Source organism: Talpa occidentalis, unplaced genomic scaffold, assembly GCF_014898055.3.
Source record: "Talpa occidentalis isolate TD23 unplaced genomic scaffold, MPIMG_talOcc4v2.1 talOcc4.8, whole genome shotgun sequence".
NCBI classification, from domain to species: Eukaryota; Metazoa; Chordata; class Mammalia; order Eulipotyphla; family Talpidae; genus Talpa; species Talpa occidentalis.
The window spans coordinates 50,463,267-50,483,445 of NW_023605194.1; the positions used below are offsets into that span (position 1 = coordinate 50,463,267).

General features: G+C 37.7%; 1 protein-coding gene across 3 annotated transcripts in view; it reads right to left on the bottom strand.

Moving 5' to 3' along the window:
• Positions 1–577: 577 nt before the first annotated feature.
• Positions 578–20,179, bottom strand: part of ZNF365 (zinc finger protein 365) — a 28,506-nt gene continuing 8,904 nt past the window's right edge. For 2 of the 3 annotated variants that reach the window (XM_037496414.2, XM_037496415.2), the window contains exons 3-5: positions 14,100–14,280; positions 6,065–6,102; positions 2,486–5,379 (exon numbers count right to left, since the gene is read on the bottom strand). In XM_037496414.2, coding sequence (XP_037352311.1) covers positions 5,118–5,379; positions 6,065–6,102; positions 14,100–14,280 — 481 coding nt within the window. In that variant the 3' untranslated portion in view covers positions 2,486–5,117. Of the gene's footprint in view, positions 872–2,485; positions 5,380–6,064; positions 6,103–14,099; positions 14,281–20,179 lie in introns of those variants that run through there. The other variant, XM_054690245.1, reaches the window with a different exon arrangement.

Below are 20,179 nucleotides of genomic sequence, written 5' to 3' on the forward strand. Positions count from 1 at the left end.
TTTAATTACCTTTTGCAATTTAACCTAAAATGCTCAAAAGGCTTTGGAAGTTAGGACATAGGCATTTTGGGGGCCCCATTATTCTGCCTGCCATTTATATCCCATCCTACCATAGATGCAGGCTAAAAGAAAGAGAGTTTCAAAATCATGAGTATTGACCAACCCATCTGTATGTTTCCAGCAGTAACTAGAAGGAGCCATATAAGGTGAGTATGCCACTGATCTCCTTTCTTCCTATAACTAGAGCTACTTGCCCCTCATTGGCAAGATGAGTCCACTGGATCTTTCTCACTGAATTTTAGAACATTAAGAAATGTTGTTATATCAACAAATCATACCTAGAGGACCATTTTCTGGGATACTTGACAGCAAACTGATACAATGTGCTGAAAAGCACTGGTGGGGATTCAGGGGAACAAAATTCTGGTTCTCACTCACTCTCTATCATAAAGGAGCTCTTGGGTCTGGGGTAACTTTCAAATCAAGTATAGGCTCTACCTTCCTTGTGAAATGTGGTGAAGCTACATGATGAAGTATTGTTAGAAGAAAAACAAAAGTTAATATAATCAAAACTACCTAAAAAATGCTGGAGGAAGATGCAATACTGGAGCCTGACACATCACACACCATCTCCAGGTGCACCATTGCCAATTTCTCCCCCAGTGTTGGAAAGAATTGCTGATGACACAGTTGAACACCAGATGAAGTACTTGGCTTGCATGCAGGAGCCATGTTGTAACAAAAAATGTACCTCTCTTAACACTGCAACCACTTTCAGTGAGGCGAGATGCTTCCCAAGCAGCACATGGTCCTGAATGAGGCAGCAGTGCCAGGTGAATATCTCCCATTTCCCCAACTGCTGTTTCTGCACCTGTTAAGGGAAGAAAATGATACTTCCTCATCCCTACCTATTCAAAAGCATTTTGAGGATAAGTCTGGATACAAGTTACAGAAAACTTTTAGTTTAAGTCAGTGAAATAAAATCTCCAAAATCAATTTGTCATGTCAACACTAAGTTTTACATGGTCAACATTTAAAATAATGTGGTATCAATACATATGACAGACTCCTAGGGCTGCAAGTATTTTTGGAGGAATCAAGTCTGATTTTCCACCCAAAGTAGAGTTTCATCTACCATAAAGGAATTAGCAGTCCAGAGACAGGGAGTTCACTTTTCAACAAGGAGACTTATTCAGTGTTGCACTGAAGTTATTTTTTCCTGCAGTGACTTGATACCTGCTTTCTTAGAACTTTCACTTGCTGATTTCAGAAATGTATTTGCAACCACATAAAATAAGCATTCTTATGTGTGATAATATTTCAGATATTTGAGAACAGCAATCATGTCTCCTCATAAGACATGGATACCAAAACCCTTATTCACCGTCCCACGACCATTCATCAAAGCCCTCACACCTTTCCTCTGCATATATAAAATTTATCAGTGTTTCAATTGCAAATTGGACAGGAGAGCTGGGTTTGCCTATATATGAGGTTCCTCTAATAGAAAAACTCATTTCTGTCTTGAAATAACAGCTGGAATTTCTGTCTTGGAATAACAAAGTAAATATATCACAGAGCTATCTGTTGAAGAACACTTTCTTATATGAAAATTTCAGATGTGTACTTTTTTACTGACACAGAACATGGGCAAAACCTAAAGAAAGAGAAGAGAAAAAGATTTCATCACTTTAATTTCACAGAAACTTCCATTTCTAAATTTCCCCATCAATTAAATATTTGAAATGATGGTAGGGCTTGTGTTTGGGATCTTTCATCTATAACATTAATTTTTCAAGGATTCAGACTGAACAGAATAAAGATTCTGGGATTTATTGATGTTTTCTAATGCTCAAAGATTATTCAGAATGTCATGGTTATTTCTCAAGAACACTATGACCTGGTGAACCCATTAACTTTAACACGAGTAAACAAAAGAACTGACCGAGGTCATGTCTCTAATATCTTTAGCAGTTCCGGAACAAAAAGAGTCCCCTAAATTTTCCTAATTCCTGCCTCTTCCAAGATTGATGGCCAAATAATTCCTCCAAAGACATACTTTTCACTGTTATGTATCCTGAACATTCTCTGGGACTTGTAAATGCCAGGGATGTATAGTGTATAGAGGCTGGAGTAAATATGTGGAATCAGTTCAGGGTTATTGTTAAGAATTGACAAATTAAAAAATATGGTGTAGGAAAGCTACTCATAATTGTAGAGAATTGGGGGAAATGAACTTTTAATGAGGACTGCTTAGTGGAAACATATGTGAAAAGAACCTTTAGATAAAGGCATTATGATAAATGAAAATGATCGAGTTAAGTGCTCAAGAAAGTTACGTTCTCTTATTCTTCTTGAATAAGCTGTTCATTGTACATATAATCACCATAATGTTGTTAATGAATTAGCATGTTTGCTCTCTGTTAATGATACAGCATGTTTGGCTCCCCAGAAACATATCAACTAGACAACATACCAACACATTAGTCAGAAATATAGCTTTATTGTTATAATATTTCATAATCTAAAAACTTTTTTAAATTCTGGGAACAGAATATTACAACTTCCACACAACTGACCCTGCAGAATACTGGAAAACAGTGTCTAAGCTATCTGAACTTTGTAGTTAAGAATCTGTAAGCTAGTTTGGGTAAAACGGAAAAAAAAACAGTTTAAATGAAGATTTTTGTCTTACAAAGCAAATAAAATTAGATCCATTCTTCAGTTTAACCTTGAACATGTTTTCCCAGAAACTTTGGCGATTTCTTCCAAAAAAACAACTCTAAGGTTGACTGCCCTGTAAAAAAAGGAAATATTTAAAAATAATACCCAAATGGGATACAGCACATGGCTCGAGCATGGCAGTAAGTGGGATAGTCCTTGGAGTGAGCCAGCTCCCATGTTCTGAGGGCAAATTTATGTCTTTAAGGAAGTGCAACATACATAATGCATTTCCTTAGATGAGGGTCAGAATTTAGTTAGAACTTTAAAATAATTGTTTATTATAATGAATCTTAAAATGATTTCTTATGTAATGTATACAGGGTAGATGTGACATTATGGTGCTTTCTGAAGATCACTGGGTATCACTGTCAAAGAGAGATGTAATGCTCCCTAGGCATATTAAGTGAAAATTGGAAATGTAGGTTACAATAAATAAAATGACAAAAAAAAAAAACAACTAAAACAACCCTGGCTATACCATATTTAAAAACAAGTTGTCCTCATTGTCCATACATATTACAGGGCAAGAGCATGCAATACTACTAACAAGGCAAGTTTTTAGTTTGTAAAAGGTTAAAGTGCAATCATGGTATAAACAGCAATAATAGCTTTGGAGGAGGTTTAGTCTCCAAATAAATAATAATGATAATATTCCAATTCTTACAATGTTAGCCTAAACAGTGATATTCACAGCAATGTTTTTTTTCACACTTGATAGTTGCCTATCCACCACATGAATGGCCCACACCCATGAGCCAAAAGTCAAGTGGAGATTCAAAAATCAACATTTTCACTAGGATAGATTCAAAATGTTTGTATCATAGTAAGTTACACTTTTTAATTTACTGGCATTTTAAGTAATCACTTTATTACCTACTTTTAATGTACTGCTAATCTTATGCTTATTGCAATAATATTCATAATTCTACTAAGTTTAAGTAGGTTACAGTTTTAATTTTTAAAATGAGAATTCAATTTACATAAACTAATTTACATGAACATATTTAAAAACCACCCACCACAAACACACACCTTTTCTATGAGTATTTAAAAATAAATTATTAATATACTTGACATATATTTTGTGTTTTATATATGTGCATATATGCATATACTTATGGACATCATTATTCTGGCTTCCAGAAGGATGTCAGCACATTTCAACTCTTCAGGAGACCAGATGAGTTTGCTAAATTAAAAGTCACATGGAAATACATTTTTGAAGAAAATCATAAAGCAGGAAGTTCTTAACTGATGGCTCCTTGTGGAACCAAAGGTCATTTTAAAGAAGGAGGAGAGGACAGGCTCAGATTCTGGATCTATATGCACTGTTTATTTCAGAAACTACTTTAGAAAGCAGTGCACAATGAACGCTTCAGATACTTGATTGAAGGTAAGAGCATGTATTTTAATCCTAAGTGGACACCAAAGCAGCAGGAGGTGGAAGTTAGGCCAAGAAGGAGAAAGTCACACCTACAGCGAGCAGAGGCTGCTGACACTAGAGGGAGGGAGTCTTGAGGAAGGGCTGGTCTGCAGGGATCCAAGGTGGCTCAATGTGCAGAATGTGCCTGCCCCTGGCATCCCACCATTTACCCTGAACTGATAATGGTGCCCATTAAAAGGGACTCACTGTCCTCTCCAGTTGCAGCAATTGAAACAGCTGTTAAGATAAAGGTTGGCAGCACTGTCTTTGGTGCAAAATACTCAGTCAAAGAAGAGAGCAGAGGTGCAGCAAAATCAAACAAACATGCTTCCAGGGAAACAAAAACCTAAATCAAACTTGACTGGAAAACAGACCAGGGAAATGAGAACCAGAGTCTAATTGAATGAGTCCCTGATGCAACCCAAACACTGAAATCTTAATTAACCAGAATGCTCCAAGAAGCAGAAATTCTTATTCTGGAGGCTTTTGAAAAAAAAAAAAAAAATCAACATGTCATTGCTATTAACAAAATGTTACATTCCTATTGCCACTTCTTGCCTCATAATTTAGAGAGCAGTGCATACAGAGGAATTTTTTCACATGCCTGGTATCTAGTGTGGCCTGGGGCCTGAGAATGAATGACCACTGCACAGAACATCAGCTGTGTAAACTCCTAGAGACTTGGCTGATTATTTTAGAAGCTGATGCTTCATTTTACTAAAACTTTGGGATAGAGTGCTATTATTTTTTTTTCTTTTTGTGATTTGCCTCTTATATCTAAAAGGAGCCTAAAATAGGCTCCTTATGATTCTGATTTGCTGAGATTCCTGTTTATTAAATGCTGGTTAACCCAGGGGTTTGTATGGATAGGAAATGTATGTGTTTCATGCCCTTTGCTCTCCCAGTGTGTCTCACTGTCGATGTGTCAGCCCCTCGGCAACATTCCCAAAGCCCAGAGCCACCCCCTCTTTCAGATGATGTGCACAATTGCTGTTGGCTTTTTTTTGGCCATTTTGGGCCTGATGTTGCCTTTTCGACTAAACCCCAAAGGCTCCCCTTTTTTCGGTGCTCTGCAGAGTTCTCTGGGCGACTCGGCCTGTTCGTGAATGGACTTTGCAGGCTGCATGCTGGCTCTGTCATCCTTGGCTTTTTTCAGGTGGCTTCTTCCCTTTGGATGAAAATGGGTCTTCAGATCTGGGTGGCTATACCCAGAATGCAGGTGCCCTCGGCTTCTACAGTTATGTGGAAGGAAGAAGGTGAACAGAAAGAAAGATTTCTTTAATGCCTTAAGAGACTAAAAACCACCAAGGCACAATCACTCCTGCATGCTAGAGTGGTGATAATACTGCCAATGGAACAAATCATACATATTGGTGATTTTTCCAAAATTATGAAATGATCTCATGATACTAAATACCCAAGGATATATTACTAGTCCCACTTACTAGTGATAAAACAGGCTCAGAAAATTTAAATGACTCTCCAAGATAATACAGATAATTGGTCTACAAAAATGAGATCAGAACCCACATCTCTAACTCAGTGACAAGTCTGTACTCACCAAATCTGTATGTAGCTGTTGTGAAGTTTATGATTCACAGGATAAGTTTATATGAATACAATGTAATATGCCTACTACATTAATAGTACTATAGAGCTATTATGACTACACTATATCTCAATAAGAAAAAATTATACTAAATAAGACTTTAGATAGACCCATAGTGTTACATATGCCATTACTAATAGACCATTAGCATAGTTACAAGTTCTATCCACATTTTACAAAGCTAGGTACGTAAGCAAGCAAATTTTCACCTGAGACTGTCAGGTCCATTTATATTCTAGGTATCACATGCAACAGGAAAATATATTCTACAAACATCAAAAGGCCCAAATATAAAAAGAAATACATACAGGCATTTGGGTTTCCTATTTGAGGAGATATCTGTAAGCTGGAGGAAAACAGTAAGAAAAATTACTTCACTTGAAGATTGAATTTTAAAAATTATTCCTGCTTATATTTTTAATAAACTGCATTCACACTAAGAAGTCAGTGACTGTTGTTGGTAGCACTGGCTGTGTCACAATTCAACACGATGAACAAGAACATCTCGGTCCAATCTCTGCTTATTCATGGAGCCTTTGTGGCTTCCTGTTCTCAGATTCCCAAAAAGCCAGTATCAGCAAATCTAAAAAAATGTCAAATAGTAAAAGAATCCCCCAATACAATAACATTTGAAAAAGCATGTTTTTGAAAACTAGAATGATGCACCCCTATTTTTTTTATGGGTTCAGGGTTATTGCAGCTAATTTACTATGGCTATGGCTGGGCACAATGTCTCAACCAACAGGAAAACTGGCATGAGATGTTTATTGCCTAAAAGACATTGTTTCTAAAATGAGATCATATGCGGACAAACTCCACAACTGTCCTTAAGGTCATCTGTCATTAAGATTATTCTCCACTTTTAATAAAGTATCTGCATGTACTTTTGTGGCTGGGCTCAGAATATCACTTGCAGAATAAGTTGGTAAATTATTATTTTTGTGATCCAGATGTCACCATCATTTTACAGGCATTCCCAGTCTGCAGTTCTTGACCTCTCTCATGTGGCCTTCACTCAAGGGACTGTGACATCAGTGACTGAAGGAAGGAGATAAAATCAAAGAAAATGTGGAGGAAGACCCATCTCGGTACATTGCACAGCGTGGCCAGACATGTGTCCTTCTTAGATTGTGAGATTATTCAAGTTCTCTCAAAAGACAATCCCAGCACCACAGGGTCACTCCCCCTGGTTGTTCGGTCTGAGGCTGGAGCTTTAGTCAGAAGCAAAAACCAGATGTTTTCTAAAACAGACTTCGGGGAGGATCATGTCCCCAAGATGGCAAATGGGATTCTAGCCGCTGCAGACTGATGCAATCAAAAGTCAGCCTGGTGTTGACCCTGTTGATGCTGCCTGGGTTTGGCATGAGATTAGTAAATGTAAACATAAAAAGAAACCTTTCCTTGCATGAGAGTCATGAGCTTATACAATAAACAAAGAAGGTGAGCCAGATGGCTCAGGCAAACCCTCAGGCTAGAAATTGCTGGGAACCCAAAACCATTATCATTTCCCCTTTCCTACCCCACTACTACCTATAAGGGTTTCTCATCTGGATTTGTTTTGGTTTTTAATAAGTTTTCCCTTTTTTGAGTTAATATTGGTTTACAGCATTGTGTATGTTTTAGGAACATATCGCTTCAAGTGCATCCTGCCATCTCAGACCCATCAGCAACACACCAATAACCCCACATTTGCCCCCTCGTTTAGCTCCCTAAATTCCTCTGGTGACCTCAGTTCTGTAGTCATATAACAAGGGCTTGTTGGGTCTGTTTCTTTTTTTAAATTTTTTTTTAATAGAGGCATGTTTTATTTATTTATTTGTTTGTTTGTTTTGTTTATACATGCACTGGGTACAGTCAGAAGCGCGGGAGGGTGAGAGAATTCACCAGAGCCAGAGCCGGGAGCAGAACAGGCAGAAGGACCGAGGTGCACTGCTGAGGGGAGCAGAGGGCGGCAGGAGAGGTCTGCGCCATGTGGGACCCTTCTCCAGTGGCCGGGGAGCAGCCGGGGATCGAACCGGCGCTGCAGAGGCTGCCGGCAGCTTCGCAACCCAGCGCTCAACTGCTGCGCCACCGGGGAGGCCCTGTTTGGGTCTGTTTCTTTGCTTTATTTCTTTATATCCCGCATGAGCGACATCATAGAGTATTTGTCTTTCTCCTTAGAATTCATTTTACTTATCAGCTGGACTCCTTGAATGGACTTAAGTATATGTGTAAACTGGAAAAAACTTTCAGGGTTTTTCTTCTTTTAAATTTCTCCCTTCTTATTACTGAGTCATAACCAAGTTTTTCTCACTTTACTATATGCATCTATGTAAAAATACAGTTTGATGATTTACTGCATATATATACATATCTTTTCAAATTTTATGCAAAATTAAGTAGGTGTATATATACTGCTATATGTTCATTCATTTATTCATTTGTGTGTGTGTGTGTGTGCGTGTGTCCATTCCTGGGGAAGAGGCTAACAATGCTATCAAATATTCAAAGAGGCCACTGACTTCTAAAATATTTTCAAAACTACAAATGTAGCACCTATGATTGTCAATGATGGACTCTATTGGGACTTAGGAAGTGAGAGAATTTAACTGTCTTACAGAAAGGGTGGGTGACAATGAGCCATAACATATCTATAGGTACCATAAATGGTGCTTGTCTATATGTCACACATTGAGTAATATACTGACTATATAACACTGTAATTAGCTATCAAAACAGGTCTATGAGTTAAGTTTTATCTTCCCCATTTTACAGATATGGAACCTAAGGCAGAAAGGTTAAGTAGAGTTAGGGTTGGTCTTCAAGGCCAAGTGAGATCATTGTAAGACTAAGCAAGCCTTTACTCTGCACCCTCCTCCTACAATGAGAGAGAGAGAGAGAGAGAGAGAGAGAGAGAGAGAGAGAGAGAGAGAGAAAACACTTATGTGTACACAAAACTTTAAGTGGAATTTATAGCCGGAGCAGGATTTCTCCGGTGATCCTACAGATGAAGGCATGGTGTGGACAGGGGATTGTTACCATAGGCACAGAGAACTTCATATGCTCTCCTCTCTGTGAACACCAGAGGCCACTGTTCCCTCTGACCACTGGGCCTTTGGATACACTCTTCCTACTTAACCCATCTATTTCCATGTTTTCCTAGTCTAACTACTTTGTCATCTTTTTGTTTAGAAAGAGATCAGGATATGAAATGGAGCTCAAGTGATCTTTGATCAAGGTTCCACATTAGAAAAATATAAATAACTTTGAACTAAAAGTCAATGTAAGTACTTCTAAAACACAAACACGGTGTCTCAGGCTATTATGAGCTTGAGGAAACTGGACAACCAGCTCTCCTCCAACTTCCCCTTTGTGTAAAAAGCAGTACTGTATACTTGATTTTTCAGGTCAAAGCCTTAGATTATTCCTGATTCCTCTCTTCCCTTACCGTCTAATCCTTCAGCAAAGTCAACTGGTCTTGTCAATTCTACTCCCAGAATATATCCTCTCTCCATTATTTCTCAGTATGTCTACTCTCTGCAAGCTGTGATCCCCTCTCACCTGCCAACTCTCATTCATGTATCTTTGCAGAGATATAATAACAGCCTGTGTGATTCTGCTAAAACATTGGTCACCTCCTGCTTAAAACCCTCAATGGCTTCCCTGGAATAGATCCAAACTCCTCATGTGACCTCGAAGGTCCAGCAAGAACTGGATCCTTCCCAACATTCTGACTCTGTCTCTTACCACTCAAATGCACCAAGTTTGTTCCCTTAAGTCTCTTGCATTTCCTATTCCTTTGCCTAAAATTTTCCACTTCCAATTTTTCAGAGCAGCATCCTTGTTATTCAGGTCACAATGCACATGCAGTCTCCTCAAGTCAGGCTTTTCTTGACTCTCAAGGTGAAGGTAGACGATTGATCATGGCATCTTCCTTTTTTTCTTCATAATAGTTAGCACTACATGAAATTATATTTATTATTTGTTTATTATTTCCCTCCCCGCAATGAGAGCAGAGACTTCATCTATATAATTCATAGCAGTTTCCTCAGCACCCAGTAGGAACTGTGTCCCCAATAAATATGTGTTAAATGAATTACTGTTAGTACTAATTTCTCAACCTGCAGGAAATAAATTCAGCACTTAAAATAAGATTATCCAAGCTGTTTCATGACCTTCCATTTGAGCTGTTCTGTGAGTGATTTTGGCAGATGGGATATTAGGTCACTTGGTGCCTAATTCAACAGCATTTTTCAGAGCATAAAGACAAAATATCTTAGTAAGCACATTATATTTTAGGACTCAGTCAGGTGAAAAAGAACATAAATGCTCAAGGGAATTAAGGAAAAAATATAAATGCCAAAACATTATTTCTGAAAAGGCATTGAGAGGGCGAAAGGAATTTTTTTCCAGAGCATAAAGGAATCTAAAAGCTAGAAAACTCCTTAGAAATAATTTAAACATCAATCTGGAAATTTCTCTGGTATCTGGAGGTGGTAACGAGAAAGAGAGGGAAGAAGGGAGAGGGAGATAACGAGAGGAGAGAAAGGGGATGAAGAGGCCTAGCACTTCTGTAAGAACCATCTCATTGGAGATGAGAAAACCTAAGCCAAGCTGGGGACTGCATTCCTGAGAGTTCTGGAGGAGGGAGGTGGTATCGACATGGAAAGAATGTTCTGATTTTTCCTTGGATGCAGTGGAGCAAGGAGGAGAGGGGTGCTGAGACTCCAGAAACCTCAGCTTCTCAGAGTTCCTCTCCTTCTTTAAGCTGGGCTAAGTAGGATAATAGTGATCCCACTTAAGCCCTCTCAGCCTAAAAGCATCCGAGTTCTCCTGTGTCACCAAAACCACAGATATCCTGGAGGCCCACACTGAGCACTTTTATTATATCAAAGAAATGATTGTAGTTGCATAGGTGAATATATACATAAACATACATTACATTGCCTAATGTATTATTGCTATATTAACTATATAATATTATACTATACTATATTACAGTATAATGCACTATACTATATTATACTATACTATATTATAATTTATGGTGGGAAAAAAACAAAGCAAAAGGAGAAATGTCCTCAGGGTCTGTAGACCTTAATGTGGTATATCATTGTTCCAAAATAGTGTTTAGGAGACTATAGATGAAAATAAGAACCAGATCTGCTCAATCCTTCAAAAATCAAACATATCATCCTTGGTCTCTTTAGGCAATGAATCTCCCTGCAGTATAGTTAAAAAATTCACCTCACTATAACCCAATTAAGCTCTACTCATAGCTTGCATTTCTAAATTCCCTGCCTTATTTTTTAATGGTGAAAAAATTTATATTTAGAATTAGCCCGATAGATTCAGTTTAGATTAGCCCAATTTTTTTTAAGTTTTACAGAACTGTATTTGAATTTGAATTTTTTAAATTTTATATATGATGTTATATATATGCACATACATACATACTGTATACATATATATGTCATATATACATATACATGCATGTTATATACATATATACACACATGTATACATATATAACATCATATATAAAATTAAAAAAATAAAAATTCAAATACAGTTCTGTAAAACTTAAAAAAATTGGGCTAATCTAAATTGAGTCTGTTGGGCTAATTATAAATATAAATTTATATATATGTGTATATTTAGATAATATATATATTATATAAAACACATCATTCTTCCAATTTGGTTGGCACTGTCTGAAGCATTATAGTCAGGAAGCAGTTAGATCTATGCCTTCTTCTCTCCATCAGGTCTGATCAGAGGTTGACCCTGACCATGTCAATGTCATAGAGCTTCTTCACAGCCTGCTTGACCTGATGTTTATTGGCCTTGACATCCACAATAGATACAGTGTTTGGTTTTCTATCTTCCTCATGGCTGACTCGGTGGTCAGGGGGAAGATGATGATGACAAGGTGGTCAAGCTTGCTTCTGCTGGGGGCTCTCTCCTGAAGCTATTTGGGTTGCGTTTGGAGCAGCAGTGTCTTGAACTACTGGAAGGTGGATGAGCTTCTTGTCCTTCAAAGCTCTGCCTTTGACTTTGGCAATTACTTTGATTTGGGAAGGAGCAGGAACTTTCTTTCTTACTTTTGGCACCATGTTTGTGAGAAGTTGCTACAATCTTAACCATAATTTATTTTATTTGAATTACTCTAATCTTCCCTTGTTAGGGAGATCTGAAGAAGGCAGGTAATGTCATGTTTGGGACACAGAGGGCATAAATGTTAGTTTTTCATTAATTTTCAATAGTATCTCCATGCATACATACACATCTGTACATGTATTTATGTATATGTGGGTTTATGTGCACATATTATGCATATATCTATATGCTGTTGATATATGCGCATACACATATAATTTTGTATATTTGCATCTACCTAGAAGAGTTGAAATACTGTGCAACTTTTAATCACTTGACACAGCATGAGAAATAATGAGATGAGAAATAATGACTGGTTATGTCTTTTAAAAGGTGCTCAACTTTCAATCTAGAAAAATAAACTGAGAAGAAGGGAGTACAGAAATATATCAATAGATGAGAGAACTATGGACTTCCTCTCTTCCTCTTTGCTTTTCATTATTATCTCTCTTTAAGATCCTCTTGACTTACAACTTGACTGTAACTATCAAAATATTTAGAGATAAAAATTTTTTAAATCCTCTTGATTTAGAATAGTGTTTCTCTCATGTCCTAGCACTGGGTTACTTACTAGCCTGAATACTGAAAATGTTAGACCTACATTTTAATATTAGAATTTCTACCCACCAAAGTCAGGAGATGACCAAAGAACCTAAAAGGCCCAAAGACCTTAGAGAGCATCGAATCCAATTGCTTCATTTCACCGAATAATTACAGGCCCAGGATGACAAGTTATCTTCCAGTCAGAGGCAGGGTGGGAATACTCTGGAAACCAGGCCTTTTATCTCACTTTGGAACTCTATGCTATAGCACTGTCGTAAGAAAAGGCAAGATGGAAGAAGGTGGCAGAAAGCGTTCAGAAAGTATCCCTCAAGTCAGCATTAGTTATGACTAGACTCAGTTTCCTACAGAGACAGAAAATAATAAATATGCTAAGTAGCTGAAACTTCTTTGTTGATAGTCATTGAAACATCACAAATGTAACACATTTACTTTGTTTCTGACTAAAAGTTCTGGAGTTTGTATTATTGAGGTGCTCTGAGGCTAATCTATGATTACTGTAAGCAATATAAGATTTTTCCATTTCCTTGCTTCATTTCTCCTTTCTTTATAGTTGCCCATCTCTCACCCTTCTGTCTTCCTCCTTTTATCTAGCTGTCTTTCATTTAATTCCATCTTTTATCATTTATATTTTTCTATCTTTTAATTGCAGTTTCCAGAATTCTCACACTAAATTTCTTATCAACCAATAGTCACCCTGATAATCTTTTGTTTAGCATACATGTTTCCCATTTTCCTTTTCCTAATATGTATGTCTCACCCATTCTGGGTGAGTGATAAAAGAATCATATTAAAATCTAAGAAGGAGGCAAGCTTAAATACAATTTTAATAAATAATGGAAGTGTCACAAAGAAAATATTTGGGGATTTCCCAAAATTCTTTTTTTGGCTTTATTGCTTTTACCACCAAGGAAATGGTATAATGGGCTAATATGACACTCAGCTCCCACAGTGTGGCTTCCTGTACCTTCCCCGCAGCCTCCAAAGAGACCAGAGAATCTTGATTAAGTCACATATGCAAGTCTGGACCTTCGTCCACGTCCAGACTTTTCATTTGGACTTTGGAGTTTCTTAAGTCCTTGAAACTACACATAGACTTTTACACAAAAATCTTCTCTATAATATAACAAACAATGGTGAATATTCCTAAGTTTTTATGAAAGTCTACCTAAACGATGTTTAACCTAGACATCAAATCACATTTTCCTCTTAAAGACCAAAAAAAAAAAAAATATGTATGTGGTTGTTTCTTGCTTTGCTGTAAAGGATCCAGGCTTTCACAGGATTCCTTGAAGAGCTCCAAAGCAGATAATAATTTCAATTCTACTTCATACCACGTTTGGGACAGATTATTTGTCTGGATACTTCAAACTCTTATTCTCTAAATATAAAAATGCTTCTAACCCAAGATGGTGTGAGTGAGACGGTAAAGAAGAAGAGAGAATCCAGCCAGGACTTGTCTTCATTCCAGGTGTCTTGGTTTCACCGCTATCACTCCCTTAACAGACACGACTCAGGCCACACTTTGAAAGGATGTCTGCAGAGTCGCTGCAAGTCACTGCCTACCTCCCTTCTCCTCTGTCCTTGACCCAAATCACCATACTCAAAGACCTCACACTTGGTAGCTGTACTGGGGTGACTTACCACGTGCTCACTGATGTCCCGGCAGAGGTCAGCATCCTGCTGGCTCTGATAGTATTCTAACTGCTTCTCTGCCAGCTCCACCCGCTGCAACAGATTCTCAATAAAGTCGTGGAGCCGAGCTTTCCCTTGAACCTCTTTCTCAGCAGCTGCTTCCAGGAAATGGTTGAATGTCACAACTTCACTGCAAGGGGAAAATGTCAGAACACAAATTGAAGAAATGAAAAAGGAATTCACTTATTCAACACATCTTTACTGAGCATCTATTCTGTACTACTCTAGGCAGGATGGCTGCAGCAATGAAAAAAGATAAAATTATATTTATGATTACATTTATAGTTACATTCAGTGGAAGGAATTAATCATCATTGTGTGTGTGTGTGTGTGTGTGTGTGAACTATAAGTGCTAAGGAGAAAACTGAAACTGAGAACAAGTGGACAAAGAGTGACAGAGGAAGAGAAAGAGTGAAGGACATTTTAGAAAACAAAATCAGGAATAACCTTTTGAATGGGGTCACATTTGAACATACCCCTGAAGCAAGCAAAGAAGCAGCCCTGCAGACACCTGGGAATAAACCAGGTCCTCACTGGGAATGTACCTGATGTGGGAAGGATGTGAGGGAGAGCCAGGAAGCTCTACGTGACAAGAGCAGGTGGGTAAAAAGGAGAGTGTAGGGGCCTCAAGGTGACTGAGACAACTCCAGACTTTATTGCCAATGAGATAGAAAAACACTGAACACTTTCGAAAAAAGTTTTGACATGCATTTAAAAAAGTCTGGCTGTTAGGGAGAAAAGACTACTGGGGAGGAAGATATGAAAGCAAGAAGCACCAAAATGAGTAAGATGAGTCAGTCTGTCCAACAGTATATTTTTGAGCTAAGAATAAAACGACCCAAGAAATGCCATCTTGAGAGACCCAATATCCTCTGGAAAGCTATTTTAGCTGCCATAGGAAAAAAAATATGCAAGCAGTCCTTCCTTTAAAAAGTAAAAAGTTGAGACAAATACTTCAAATAATACTCCCTTATGTACATAATTCATCATGATTCAAAAATCCAGGAAAAAATTAATAATTAAATGTTAATTTAATAAGCTATTTCTATCTCATCTTTTTATTTATAATGCAAATTTGGAGATGATACTTTTCTGATTCATAACTGAATAAATTATTTATAAAAATTTAAAACACATTAAAAATACAAAGAAAAACTGTCACCTGAAACCCCATTGTTTTAACGAGGTAGTTTTACATCTTTATATCTGCTCCAGGGCTGAAACCCCATTAAACTGAGATTACTACCATTAAACTTTTGGTAGTTATTCTTAGAAGCATCTCTTTAAAAACACACACACACACACTTTTTCTCAGGCTAAGTACCATGTAATCTGCACCATTCATGGGTGTATATTATCAAAATTCTCTTTGTCCCATTTGCCTCATCAGTAAAAAATCATAAAGATCTTTTCCACCATGCCCTTTATTTGCTCTGTCGTGTGGGGCTAATGAATTCCATAGTTTTACTACCTGTTGGATACAGTATTTCTTTTATGTGTTTTCAAAATCTTTCTCAAACATCAAGGAGCCACACCTTCATTTTTCTGGCCATGTTCAAATGACGCAAAGCCAAGATACTAAAGACTACACATTGTTTCTCCACTCTCACTGTAGACTAATGAATCCTGTTTTTTTTTTTTTAAATCTAACTTCATGCAGTTGATCTAGACAATTAAATTTATACCTTCTCTGCATCTTCTCAACCTCCACCTGATATTTATTTTTCATTAAGCATCATAATTTCTTGGTAGAACCTCAAGGAAATCTAGCTCAGGAAGTACCAGTCTCACAGAAAGCCTTTGCAAAATGCTGGCAGTGGGTTCTGATACCATTATTCTGAATGACTAGTCAGTGAGCCACTTTTATAAATAGTCGTGATTTTCTTCTCTCGAATATATTAGGTCAGTCTTGGCCATACTGAAACTTTTCAATTTTTTTTTAAAGATTTATTTATTTATTTAAGCACTGGGTACAGTCAGAAGCGGGGGAGGGTGAGAGGATTCACCAGAGCCAGAGAGGGAAACAGAACAGGCAGACTGACGAAATACACTGCTGAGGGGAGCAGCGGGCGGCAGGAGAGGTCTGCGCGCCATGTGGGACCCTGGCCAGCGGCCAGGGATCAAACCGGCACTGCAGAGGCTGCGGGCAGCTTTGCAGCACAGCGCTCAACCGCTGCGCCACCAGGGGAGGCCCCATACTGAAACTTTTCTGATACTTTCTACAGAGCCAAGTGTCTCTGCAAAACCTAGGGAATTACATACATATTGATCAAAATAGAAAAGAGACTGGTTCTAACAAAGATTCACTCAAGGAACTACTCATTATACCAGCACCATTTTTCTAGTTTCCCATCCAGAATTAAACATAAACCCCAATCCTGAAATAATTCCAGTATCTTTCAGGAGCTAAGAAATAGTCATGCAAAAGAAATAAGAGCCCTTTTAGAAAAGAGTTTCCTTTCATTATCAAGTTTCAAGTTTATTTCCAGATGTTTCTGTCTGAGCCCTGAATAGAAGATGTGCACTTTCCAAGCTGTTCAGGCCACAGACACAAGGCAGTTTTCAAGCTTTTCCATCACTCTGCTTTGATCTTCCTTCTTACATGAATCACAAAACGCAACCAGCAGCAGACCAGTGGCGTGTCTGTCCTGTGAGAAACCCAGGCCTTTCATGGTTCTTAGCTGCGCATGAGATCCTCTGGATAGAGTATCTTCATGGTCCAAAAGCAGCACTAAAAGTGCAGCCCAGGAAGATGGTTATTGCCTTCTCTTTCCAACTTGAAGATTTCAACTGATTTGGAGTCAAGCCCATTGTAGAGACTGCCTGGGTGAGTTAGGAGAACTGAGTCATGCAGTTATTACAACTCTAAGTTGTACTTAAAGGGAAAACAACCAAAACCCATACCCTCTCCCCAACCAAAAACAAAAAGACAGAAAAAAGAAGCAGTGAACTTTTTCAGTTCATTTTGGATTATAATATTTACTCTATTTATTTACAGAAATATTCCACATTTATCATGGGAAATGTGAACCTTGACCTACTAAAAGATGGATCAAACTGGACTGGGCCTGAATCAGCTTTTTATCTTCTGCTCTAAGCCCATCACTCAATAGAATTCAGAAATATTTGTAATAATGTTTAAAAAGAAGGAAGAAATGAAAACCCGTACCCCGCCTCCCAAAGGTATCTACTGTCAATATTCTGTAATATTTTTTCCAGTCTTTCTTCTCTGTGCATATTTACTATTCTTGGGCTCTCCAGCTGTACAGTTTAGAATAAGGCAGCAGCATTTGACAGCTTAATCCCACAAGATTAACATCACAAAAGCCAGGAAACAAATCTGAGGGCAATATAGTTTATGATTGTGGCTGTATTTTTAAATCACATAATGTTTTGCTACTGGTTCCCTATAAAGCCTTTAAAAATTAATATTGATGCTTTTAGCTGATCATGGAGTGTTATGTCATGTTGTAGAAGAAAAGCATCTTTTTCTAACCTCCTTCATCCAATTATCTTGTGCCCTGAAGCTGAGAAGTTAATACCCTTCCTATTTTTCAAGTAACCTGGCACCAATGCTAACCTAATTTCAGTTTACGGATGTTACATATCAACTTTGAAAAAAGGCAGTAAAAACAAATCTGATGGTTTAATTTAAAAGATAAATTATACAAGACAAGGTTGGATAAGTTTATCACACTGAGATTGCATTTCAGTGTCTGTATTAGATAAAAACAGCAACAAACTCTAGTGACTAATTGTGGACAACTTCAGCTCCACCTTTCACATCCTGTTCAGCCTGGATTAACAATATCCAGAAACACTTATTTCCCCAAGGAATCATGGGGACTTACTGAATGGAAAATAAAGAAGTTTAACCACATTGCATTTGTAACCTCTTTAATAATTATATTTCAATCAGTAAAATATTCATTCAAAGTGTAAGACAGAACAATGGATTTCTGGGTAAGGAAGAAAGAAATGTCCACTGATGTGGTTTCGGATTCCACATTGCAATTAACCTTTAAGAAATTACCAGTTGTCGACTCTTGGCATATTATCAAAGCAGAATAGCCACTATACTCTGAAAAGGCTATTAAAATACCTCTCCCTTTTCCTACTACATATCTTTACAAGACTGGATTTCCTACTTCAGCAAAAACAACAAACTTGCAACAGATTAAATACAGAAGAACAAGGTTCAACTGCGTTGTATTAAACAGACATTAAAAATATTCACAAAAAATCTAATAACACTATTTTCACTAAATTGTTTTTGGGAAAATAACTTTTCATAGAAATGTTATTAAGTTATTATTTTTAAATGAACTGATGTTTTCAATTTCTAGGTTCAAATTTCTAATACAGTAAACACTAATAGATAAAGAGCACACAAAGAAAAGCTTTTTGGGGTCCTCAGCCTTTTCTAAGAGTGAAAGGAGAAGCAAGGCCAAAAATCTTGAGGGTAGCTGTCATCCTGGGCACCTGAGTGGACTGGACCTCAGAGTTCTGGGAAGGGTGGATATTATGGGCTGGAACCTAGTAAGACACTATGATAATTCACACATTTATTTATTCCAATATTTAGTAACTCAACAAACATCCATGGAATGATGAGCCTACCCCTCATGTAGTGGGAGAAACTGATATTAAAAACAACAAATATTAAAATAAATGTGTAATTACAAAGCTGAGCTGCATGTGAGTAAGAACAAGAATAACATGATGCTATCAGAGACTTAGAGGCATGTGTGGCTTTATTTTAGGTTCTCAACCCTGTGACTCAGAATACAGCATGAAAGCTGCAAGGCCAGATATAAGATAAGAGGAGACCTGAGCAAAATTCAAACAGGGTATGGGTGCAACACCAGTGTAGGGAAATTAACTGATTCTAGGCTACTCTCAGCCGCATCTTGACTTCCCTTTTTTTTTTTAAGTTAAATAACATTAAAACCAAGCTTTTAAGGTTGTAGGCATCAATGGAAAATATGATTATTTAAAGCGATATTTGATATTAAAGGGGAAAATACCAGTACAGTATAAGAAACTGGCCTGAAGTTCTTTAATATGAAGAATGATTTGCAGAGCTGGAACTATCAGTATCTTAATATTCATAGGCATGCAGAATCAGACACAGAAGTGGGTAGTTAGTTAAAATGTCCTTTTGTTCAGTATAATCAAAGTTTTACTTCTACATATTCCTTCAAGTACTCATGCATTTACAGAATGGCCATAAGTTCTAAAACCAATATTTCATTTTTATAGATTGAACACCCTCAGTAACTTCTTCTGAGATGGCTTAAAGGCAGATTAATTCAGAAAAGCCAACGACATATTATCATGTGAACAACATACTCTAGAAGCAGACATAGGGAATAAAGAAAAAATGTATCAAGACACAATGGTGCTCACTGTGATTTTACATACACATGGAACAATAAATTGTTAATGAGGGGCTACACACTGATCATCTTTAACCTCATGTAATCTGCTACCAACAAACCATTTATTATGGCTACTTGCCTATGTTTCTAGCTTTCAGGGCCATCCTGTATCCTCATGCTCCCCTTGGGCCTCATTAACGCACCTCACTTCCCTCTCTGCCCCAGCATAAGCGAACTCCCTCCATTTAGCCAGACTTTCAAGTCTGTTCTTTTGCCAGGGCTCCTCCCATGTCCTTCTCAAGTTCCCACTCATATTAATCCCTATAACTTCAGGGGTCTTCTGCTAGCAAGTACTCCTAGACTCAGGCCTAGGTGTGGAACAGGTGACCTGCTGTGTTTTCCCAAATGGCCATATACCCCATCAGAGTGTACAATGCAGAGGGCTACTTTGCGAGACTTCCCCAATCCATAACAAAATCAGTGAGCTCATGCACCCTGCTGTTCCTTCCCCATACAAGGCACTCCCAAAACCTAACATGAGCCCAGCACACAGAAGGGGCTGAGCAAATTTCTGCTGAATGCATGAAAAGTAGAACTCTATCTCTAGTTGGAAATCTTAAACTGACAGAAAGATCCTTAGGTTTCTTC